The sequence below is a fragment of the Xenopus tropicalis genome, chromosome 9 (genome assembly GCF_000004195.4).
Source record: "Xenopus tropicalis strain Nigerian chromosome 9, UCB_Xtro_10.0, whole genome shotgun sequence".
Lineage (NCBI taxonomy): Eukaryota > Metazoa > Chordata > Amphibia > Anura > Pipidae > Xenopus > Xenopus tropicalis.
The window spans coordinates 3940282-3950774 of record NC_030685.2 but is presented as its reverse complement, the minus strand read 5'-3'; the positions used below and the strand labels follow the sequence as shown (position 1 = coordinate 3950774).

General features: G+C 41.9%; 2 protein-coding genes across 2 annotated transcripts in view; both read left to right on the top strand.

Moving 5' to 3' along the window:
• h2ac14 (H2A clustered histone 14) overlaps window positions 1-10493 on the top strand; it is a 1193713-nt gene that overhangs the window by 301539 nt on the left and 881681 nt on the right.
• Window positions 6601-10078, top strand: LOC101734247 (oocyte zinc finger protein XlCOF7.1-like). The gene is made up of 5 exons (XM_031893013.1): window positions 6601-6717; window positions 6828-6965; window positions 7063-7195; window positions 7796-8485; window positions 8570-10078. Exons 1-5 carry the CDS (start codon window positions 6601-6603, stop codon window positions 9397-9399), a joined length of 1908 nt encoding a protein of 635 aa, XP_031748873.1. The 3' UTR covers window positions 9400-10078.

The following is a 10493-nucleotide window of genomic DNA, read 5'->3' as shown; positions in this document are numbered from 1 at the left end:
ACGAGCCCCCCAGGGTATCACTTGGGCAGATGTTTTCCCTAAGGGCAGGGGTACACAGGGAGATTAGTTGCCCAGCAACAACTATTCATTGTCACGGGCGACTAATCTCCCCGCAATGCCATCCCACCGGCTAGAATGTAAATCGCCAGTGGGATGGCATACATGTTGCTGCGATGTCCCGAAGTTGCCTTGAGAGGAAACTTCAGGCGACTGCGGGACATCGTATCGTTGTGTATTCCATCCCACTGGCGATTTACATTCCAGCCGGTGGGATGGCATTGCGGGGAGATTAGTCGCCCGTGACAATGAAGAGTTGTTGCTGGGCAACTAATCTCCCTGTGTACCCCTGCCCTAATGCTCACACAGTAGGTAACATAATGGGGATATACCCAGCTGGGAATGACTTGCCGGGTACATAGGCTCTTACTACAGGGATCCCCAATTTTTTTCACTCATGAGCCACAGTCAGATGTAAAAAGTGTTGGTGAGCCACACAAGCATGAAAATGTTTCTTTAGGGATGCCAAATTAGGGCTGTGATTGGCTATTCGGTATCCCCATGGGGCCTGCTAGCCTGCAGGAGGCTCTGTTTGGAGGAAAACCGTTTCTGTGCTTCCAAAAATTGTCTCCAAACCAGAAACGTAAAAATGGGCAACTACTTTGAGGCCACTGGGAGCATCATCAATGGGGGTGGGGAGTAACATGTTGCCCCTGAGCCACTGGTTGGGGATCACTGTCTTACTGGGTAAATATAAAGCCTATAACATCATCTTGTCATTATTAACCCAATGTCATTTCCAATGGGACATTTGTTGAGATGAAAGGAAAGGGGGTTACACCATTATCCTATAAAGGGTCTCTTTACATTAAATCAGTTTTGTGAAAAGCCTTTGTGTCAGTCCGATTTATTGGTGCAATTTATATTTGTTTTTCATGGTTGTTAATAAGACAATGAATATATATTGTTTATAATTACCCAGTAGTAGAACATTGTACCACGGGAGCCATAGAGCAGAAAGGGAAAATGTGGCCCCGTGATACTGTGGGGGGGATGTAACGGAGCCCTTTGATCATAGAGACGTTGATGTTGCTGTAAGAGAAAACGTTTATTGATAACACATATATGGAGAAGTGCGCATAGACAGTCACTTCTAACCTGTTCCTGGAGAGAGTGGGGCTTTTATAGGGTTTCCTGATGGGACAAAAAGGAGCCCCTACTAATGAGAGGGGAGGGGCTTGGCCAAGGAGCCTTACAGCCTACAGCTAAAAACCATGAAAATATATTTGTTATTATTGTCTGGGCAGGATTTCCCTTTGGAATAATAGGGAGTCACTACCTCTTACAGGATCAGTGGTGGAACTTGTGCCCAAAGAAGTGGAGTTTGCAGCCACAGTAACGTCACACACCAAATGGACTATATATGCAATATATGATTACACAAATACGGGGATTATGGAAAACCGTCACATACAGTCACATATGTAGGAATATGTGTGGGGACTGTGCATACATACCTGCAAGTGTAGGATATTAATATCATTTAATTGTATGAATGTACATAGGGCACAAGATATCTGTATAGATTTACACAGTGAGTCAGTCAGAAATTACATTTTTATTTCTATATGTAAGATAACAGCAAGATGCCTGGCACATTGCTGGGTATCAGCATTCTCATTGGTCAATTCTCTTGCATCTTTAATTAGGTTTTTAGCCAGTTAAATCCTTATTGGTGAATTTTTTTCCATGTGTAATTATGTTTTTCATCAACTTCTATAGAGAACTAGGGGGCGCAGTGGGGCAGCTTTATGGTTCGGTTTAGTGTCCCTTTAAGAAGGATATGAATGAGCCGGAGAGAGTGCAGAGATGCCCCTTCCCTGAAGGCCGTAGATAAGGACAGCAGGCCTGGGGGGGCAGGATACCCCTCTCCTGTTTGAGTCATACAGTTTATTGGCTAACTCAGTACATTACAAAGTGCAAGCTCTTAGGGTCACTTAGGTCCCTGCTTCCAGCATGGAATACTAATAGCGATGGGGGAATTCTCTCACTGGGGATTTGTGGTGAATTTTTCATAAAATTGTGGCAAAAATTCACTGCAACAAAAAAATCTGCCGAGAAAAACGCCCATTGACCAATATATTTGGGGGGGAAAAGTCGCTGACCTGTAAAAAGAAATCACGCGGTAGGAGTGAGAAAATCCCACCGTCTTTAACTGGAGAAAGAGCGGCCCGAGGCTTTAATGCATTTGGAGTGAGAAATAAAAGTCACAGCCATAAAAATGTCACGCACAAAAAAGTGAGAAAAACGCCCATTGAGTTTAATGCATTTGGAGTGAAAAAAAAGTTGCACATTTCACTGATTTTTCAGCAGTTTTGTGAATTTTCCGGTGAAACACAGTTTGTGGCCACACCCCCAAAATATCCCACTAAGCGCTGCAGGGCAGACTGTGCCCCTCTCTTCTTTTTTAATTTTCAAATTCGACTAAATTCGTTTTCCTGAATGACCAATATTTATTGAAAAAAAGTCTCAGGGAAAAGTCGCTGCAAAAATCCTGAATTTATCGAATACCTGCTGTGAAAAAATCGAGTTTTCAGGCAAAACCCAACGAAATCTCAAAAGGTTCGAGACAAGAGAAAGAACTTCAAGGAAAGGGGAGGGGCCTTTGCCATTGGCTTCTACATGAACTCAGCGAGTTTAATCTGGGGAATTGTTGGGTTTGGATTTTTTAGCTGTTTAGACGCAAAGTAAATCTTGGAAAGTCGCAGTGTTTTTTCTCTGAGACTTTTTTTAAAACAAATCAGAATCGAGTTATTGAGTAAATGAGCCCCCAAAAGTGAATCCAGATCCCCGGTTGGGTGACAGACATCAGGGCTGCCCCATATAAAGCAGGACTGTAGGGAGGTATGAAATGGATTCAGAATATTGCATTAACCCCAGGCATGACATACATATGGGCATGTTGAACTACAACTCCCAGCAGTTTGTGTGTGAAAAGGGAGTTTCCCTGTCTGGTAACAGCAACTACTAGGAGGCAGTGTGCTAAAATATAAAAAGGGGTGACAACGAGGGTCTTTTGGCGGGAGTACCGGGAATAAGCCTGAGAGAGAGGGTCTCCCAGAGGGAAGTAAGGAGAGAATACCTGGACTGCATATCATACTCCTGGATACCCTGTGTGCATATAATAAACAAGTTCATCTGGTTAATCAGCAATTCCAGTGTCTTGGTTACTTCTTCAAGGAGTGGAACTGCCTGGTAAGCAGCTACCCAAGGAGGGCAAGGTACCGAGTTACAGAGCTTCCCAGGGAGGGGAGTTACAGTTCAACCTGTCCCTACCTTGGGTGGAGGCACACAAAGCATATAAAGTATACCTGCTCCCCTATAGTATATGGGGGCACAGGGCTCCTGTTAGCGCCACACGCAGGTAAAAGCATGTTAGAAGTTCAGCAGAAACAAAAGTGGGCTACACTGGGTATTGTAGTTTTACAGTAACCTTGGCAGTAGGCAAACTGTTAAACTACATTACCCAGCATGCATAGGGAGAGGCAGGCCAGGTACACTAGGTGGGAAAAGGAAACATTGGTGAGTTTCCAAACTACAAACCTGCAGAGCCCCCCCCCCCCCCCCCCCAAACTGTTATGTGCAGAGATCCCAATACAGACTGCACCACTTTATGTTTTGGGGAATATTGTTTAATGGCTCCAAGAACTAGCCTGAATCCATACCTTGGTGCATTTGTACTAAAAACCTGCCTGAGCTGTAGCCTGTTAGCCCAGTGTGGCAGAAACACCATCAGCCTGGCAACCCTGAAGGGGTTAATATCATGAAAAGCTCAGTTATTCTTACACTTACACAACTATCTGTGAGTTTTCCCTCTGTCCCTAACTCTGCAGTCTGTGAGTTTTCCCTCTGTCCCTAACTCATTCTCCCGCCCTTGTGCTCACTGATCCAATCATTCGTCTCCGCTGCTCTCTGTCCCGCCCACATTCCCCTCCCAGCCAATGAGTGAGTGTCCCAGCTCCTCAGTTCCCTCCCTCACAGCTACAGGCAGCAGAGCAGTGTGGGAAAGAGGTGAGTAAGGGAGCGGGGCTGCACTAATGGTGGCACTAAAGGAGCAGTGTTACCTTGTTGTTCCCAACACATGAGCTGATTCCCAGGGACACTTTGCTACTGAGTCAGTGCAGTTTCTGTGGCAGCTCCAAGCCCAACCCACCCACCATAAGTGAATTCCTCTCCCATTTGGTACCAAGGCCCCCCTGCAGCCTGAGGGGAAGCACTGAGGGGCCCATTCTTGGCAGGAAAGGGAAAGTGTTGATTGGCAGACATTGCATCATTAGAGGGAAGTTTAACAGGGGATTGTGGGATTGGTAGTTCAGCCCATGGCTAGACTAGTTATTCTATTCCCTGCCTTGGTGCCACAACCTGCCAGGCTGAATGCTTTGATTCCTAAAAGGCCAGTTCCCCTTCTGGTTAAATGTTATTATGTTATAGAATGGCCGATTCTTAGCAACTTCTCATTCCATCTTTATTTTTTGTTTTATATAATTTTTTAAATATTTACCTCCCGCTCACCCCAACAGCCAAACAACTATTATTCTACAAAGCTCCAGTTTTATTGTCGTTATTACTTACCTTGCTATTTAGTCCCTCCTTTATTCATATTTCTGTCTCTCTTTTAAACCACTGCCTGGTTGCTAGGTTAAAATAGACCCTAGCAACCAGATAGCTGCCTAAATTCAAAACTGGAGGGCTGCTCAACAAAAAGCTCAATAATTCCAAAAATGCAAATAATAATTGTTGTTTTTATTTCTAAATCTGCATGTTTAATGTATTTGCCCATTTATTGTACAGCACTGGGGAATATATTGGCGCTAATACAGGTATGGGATCCATTATCTGGAAACCCATTATCCAGAATATACCAAATTACAGGAACACCATCTCCCATAGAGCTCATTATAAACAAATAATTCTAATTTTTAAATATTATGAATTTTTTTTCTCTGTAATAATAAAACAGTACCTGTACTTGATCCCAACTAAGATATAATTACCCCTTATTGGGGCAGAACAGCCCTATTGGGTTTATTTCATGGTTAAATGATTCCCTTTTCTCTGTAATAATAAAACAGTACCTGTACTTGATCCCAACTAAGATATAATTACCCCTTATTGGGGCAGAACAGCCCTATTGGGTTTATTTCATGGTTAAATGATTCCCTTTTCTCTGTAATAATAAAACAGTACCTGTACTTGATCCCAACTAAGATATAATTACCCCTTATTGGGGGCAGAACAGCCCTATTGGGTTTATTTAATGGTTAAATGATTCCCTTTTCTCTGTAATAATAAAACAGTACCTGTACTTGATCCCAACTAAGATATAATTACCCCTTATTGGGGCAGAACAGCCCTATTGGGTTTATTTCATGGTTAAATGATTCCCTTTTCTCTGTAATAATAAAACAGTACCTGTACTTGATCCCAACTAAGATATAATTACCCCTTATTGGGGCAGAACAGCCCTATTGGGTTTATTTCATGGTTAAATGATTCCCTTTTCTCTGTAATAATAAAACAGTACCTGTACTTGATCCCAACTAAGATATAATTACCCCTTATTGGGGGCAGAACAGTCCTATTGGGTTTATTTAATGGTTAAATGATTCCCTTTTCTCTGTAATAATAAAACAGTACCTGTACTTGATCCCAACTAAGATATAATTACCCCTTATTGGGGGCAGAACAGCCCTATTGGGTTTATTTAATGGTTAAATGATTCCCTTTTCTCTGTAATAATAAAACAGTACCTGTACTTGATCCCAACTAAGATATAATTACCCCTTATTGGGGCAGAACAGCCCTATTGGGTTTATTTAATGGTTAAATGATTCCCTTTTCTCTGTAATAATAAAACAGTACCTGTACTTGATCCCAACTAAGATATAATTACCCCTTATTGGGGGCAGAACAGCCCTATTGGGTTTATTTAATGGTTAAATGATTCCCTTTTCTCTGTAATAATAAAACAGTACCTGTACTTGATCCCAACTAAGATATAATTACCCCTTATTGGGGCAGAACAGCCCTATTGGGTTTATTTCATGGTTAAATGATTCCCTTTTCTCTGTAATAATAAAACAGTACCTGTACTTGATCCCAACTAAGATATAATTACCCCTTATTGGGGGCAGAACAGCCCAGTTTGAAATGAAGAGTGGGCGTGTCCTAACGGTCCCTGCCAGAAGCACAGTAGGAGGGGGAGAGCCAATCACAGCCCTGCACTCACACAAGCACAGACAGGCTTCAGTTCCCTATCAGGTCAGCCTAGCTGCTGATTGGTTCCTATCCTACAGTGCAGGGTACGGAGGGCCGCCGGCTCCCCAGCTCATCCAGAGAATTCAGCCAGCAGGAAGTGGCACAGATGGGCGGGGCTAGTGGGGTTTGGGGGAATTTCTCAATAAATCAGTCTGAAATACAACTTTTTTTCGGCACAATCCTTCTATATCTAGAGGAGTATAATTCCCTGGTACATTCATAACTTTTTATAGGATATGTCTCCTTTAATTCTACTTCCAGGCCAGTCCCTCCCACAAGGAGCCAATGGGAATGTGGGAGGAAGCGAGTGACCCAGTGATGGGGAAGAAGGATAAAAATGAGGAGCGGAAGGAGAGAATCCTGAATCTCACACTGGAGATTATCTATCTGCTGACTGGAGAGGTGAGGGGGGCACTGTGAGTGGCACAGTGAGAAGAGACTGTCTGTCTGTACAAAGGGGGTCTCTCTGCTGCGTTACACACTCATCATTCTCTCTCCCTCTCAATACATAGGGCTACGTCATCCCTAAGAAGAAGAGCCCAACTGTGGGTTTGGGGGCCCTGCATGCCCCTGGCTCCGTCATACAGAAGGAAAATGACAAGAAGATCCTGGAACTCATCTCCAACATCATCCAGCTGCTGACTGGAGAGGTGGGTGCGGCCCCCCAATCCCCCCTTATTGTTTAGTAACAGTGTATGATAATCCCTTTCTCTGGCTGGGGGATGACTGTAACATTGTGTGTGCCAGGTTGCCATAAGGTGTGAGGATGTTTCCATCTATTTTTCCTTGGAGGAGTGGGAGTATATAAAAGGAAACAAGGCCCTTTACAGGGAAGGGATAAAGGAGGAGGAGGAGGAGCCCCAGCAGCTCCGCCCACTGGGTGAGTAATGGTTTCTATCATATACAGAGCATAGAATGCAGGATATCAGGCCGTTTAAGAGGCACATGGAAAGTCAGTAGTAACATATATTTAGTCATGTCTCTTCTGTGCCCGACTTAAATAAACAACTAGCAGGGAGGTACATTTATTTAGCACAAAGGGTTAAACTTGGTGCAACTGCTGGGGGGGGGAGCTATAGAGGGGCCTGTAGGACACTGACTGATAAGCAGCTGCAATAGATGTTTATGGAAGGGGACTTTAGGGTCCCAGTGATGTTGCGGGGGGGGGGGGGGACCAATAATCAGTCATTCCCTTGCTAAAAAGTTCAAATAGATCCTGATACAAACAGCTGCCGTTACTCTATAATAATCAGTTCATATAAATAGTTCCATTAATTAATGTGCTAATAAGTCAGTCGCTTCATTGGGGGTCAGTGGCGTTTGCCCTAAGTTTAAATGATGTATTTTATTTTGCATATGCAAATTAGGATTCAGTATTCGGCCGAATCTTTCATGAAATAATTTCCCTAAAACAAATAATGACAAAATACAAGTTATTTCCCTCAGATATATCTCTGATCTCTATCCTTCCCTTTAGCAGCCTGTGAGTATAAAGATGGGAGCGATGTTACAGCACATACGGAAGCAACTTTATGTTGTAATAATGATGGGAATCTCACAAACCCTGATGTTTCTCCAGCGGAACAGCCCCCACCGGCCAATGGGATTAAAGAGGAAGAATCTTCATTTGAAGTGGAAACCCAATCAGATTGCAGCATTAATCCCCTTACAGACCAGATACAGGGAACAAATACTCCTATCATGGGGAGAAGCCAGAATACCTTACAAATGACGGGTAATAATCATGATGAAAATTCCCACCAATCTCCACATAAATCTCACATAACAAAAAATACATTACGTAGGAAATACAGCTGCAATGAGTGTCATAAAAATTTTAGTAATAAGAGAGGCTTTCAAAAACACCAGAGAACCCACAAAAGAGAGAAACCATTCTCTTGTTCTGAATGTGGGAAATGTTTTTCATACAAATCACTCCTTAGAATTCATCAAATAACCCACACAGGGGAGAAACCATTTTCTTGTTCTGAATGTGGGAAATGTTTTTCAAACCGATATCAACTCAATCAGCATCAAAAGACTCACACTGGGGAGAAACCATTTTCTTGTTCTGAATGTGGGAAATGTTTTTCAAACCGATATCAACTTAATCATCATCAAATGACTCACACAGGGGAGAAACCATTTTCTTGTTCTGAATGTGGGAAATGTTTTTCAAACCGATATCAACTCAATCATCATCAAAAGACTCACACAGGGGAGAAACCATTTTCTTGTTCTGAATGTGGGAAAGGTTTTTTATACAAATCACTCCTTAGAATTCATCAAATAACCCACACAGGGGAGAAACCATTTTCTTGTTCTGAATGTGGGAAATGTTTTTCAAACCGATATCAACTCAATCATCATCAAAAGACTCACACTGGGGAGAAACCATTTTCTTGTTCTGAATGTGGGAAATGTTTTTCAAACCGATATCAATTCAATCATCATCAAAGGACTCACACAAGGGAGAAACCGTATTCTTGTTCTGATTGTGGGAAATGTTTTTCAAACCGATATCAACTCAATCATCATCAAAGGACTCACACAGGGGAGAAACCATTTTCTTGTTCTGAATGTGGGAAATGTTTTTTATACAAATCACTCCTTAGAATTCATCAAATAACCCACACAGGGGAGAAACCATTTTCTTGTTCTGAATGTGGGAAATGTTTTTCAAACCGATATCAACTTAATCATCATCAAAGGACTCACACAGGGGAGAAACCATTCTCTTGTTCTGAATGTGGGAAATGTTATTTATACAAATCACACCTTAGGAATCATCTTAGAACCCACACAGGGGAGAAACCATTTTCTTGTTCTGAATGTGGGAAATGTTATTCAAGCCAATATCAACTCAATCATCATCAAAGGACTCACACAGGGGAGAAACCATTTTCTTGTTCTGAATGTGGGAAATGTTATTTATACAAATCACTCCTTAGAAATCATCATAGAACCCACACAGGGGAGAAACCATTTTTTTGTTCTGAATGTGGGAAATGTTTCTCAAACCAATCCCTCCTTAAACAGCATCATAGAACCCACATAAGGGAGAAACCACCTTCTTGTTCTTAATGTGGGAAATGTTTCTCAAACCAATCCCACCTAAAATTCATTATAGAACCCACACAGGGGAGAAACAGCATTCTTGTTCTCAATGTGGGAAATGTTTTGTAAGAAAATATCAACTACATATTCATCAAAGGACTCACAAAGGGGAGAAGCCATTTTCTCTAAATGACGAAAAATGATTTGCATGGAACAGTCGTCTGAAAATACTTTTACAATGAGGAAAACTGTAAACTCGTTATACAAAGGGAGCATCAGGCAAACATTTTCTTTCAAGCCGATTACATCTTGATTTTGCTGTAAGAGAAAACGTTTATTGATAACACATATATGGAGAAGTGCGCATAGACCTTAAAACCTTATTCTTGTTCTGAATGTGGGAAATGTTTTGTAAGGAAATGCCAACTACATAGTCATCAAAGGACTCACAAAGGGGAGAAACGATATTCTTGCTCTGAATGTGGGAAATGTTTTTCACATCAACCACTCCTTAAAAAGCATCATAGAACTCACACAGGGGAGAAACCATTTTCTTATTCTAATGAGGAAAAATGATTTGCATTGAACAGTTGTCTAAAAATACTTTTACAACGAGGAAAACTGTAACTTGTTATATAAAGGGAGCATCAGGCAAACTTTTTCTTTCTCTGGCTCTGCATTGGGAACTGAGGAGCCCTCTGGGATATATCTCCCCCTCCCCCCAACAGATAATATTCTGGGTTTTATTGAACAAGAAGGGACATATTCCAAGGGGTACGAGCCCCCCAGGGTATCACTTGGGCAGATGCTGTTCCCTAATGCTCACACAGTAGGTAACATAATGGGGATATACCCAGCTGGGAATGACTTGCCGGGTACATAGGCTCTTACTGGGTAAATATAAAGCCTATAACATCATCTTGTCATTATTAACCCAATGTCATTTCCAATGGGGCATTTGTTGAGATGAAAGGAAAGGGGGTTACACCATTATCCTATAAAGGGTCTCTTTACATTAAATCAGTTTTGTGAAAAGCCTTTGTGTCAGTCCGATTTATTGGTGCAATTTATATTTGTTTTCGCGGTTGTTAATAAGACACTGAATATATATTGTTTATAAT

What these genes read in the sequence shown, in the direction of transcription:
- LOC101734247 (XM_031893013.1), top strand. Translation starts at nt 6,601, where the DNA reads ATGGGAATGTGGGAGGAAGCGAGTGACCCAGTGATGGGGAAGAAGGAT. An exon ending in CCAGCAGCTCCGCCCACTGG is followed by an intron (nt 7,196 to 7,795) that starts GTGAGTAATGGT and finishes TCCCTTTAGCAG; the next exon opens with CCTGTGAGTATAAAGATGGG. An exon ending in TTGTTCTGAATGTGGGAAAT is followed by an intron (nt 8,486 to 8,569) that starts GTTTTTCAAACC and finishes AATGTGGGAAAG; the next exon opens with GTTTTTTATACAAATCACTC.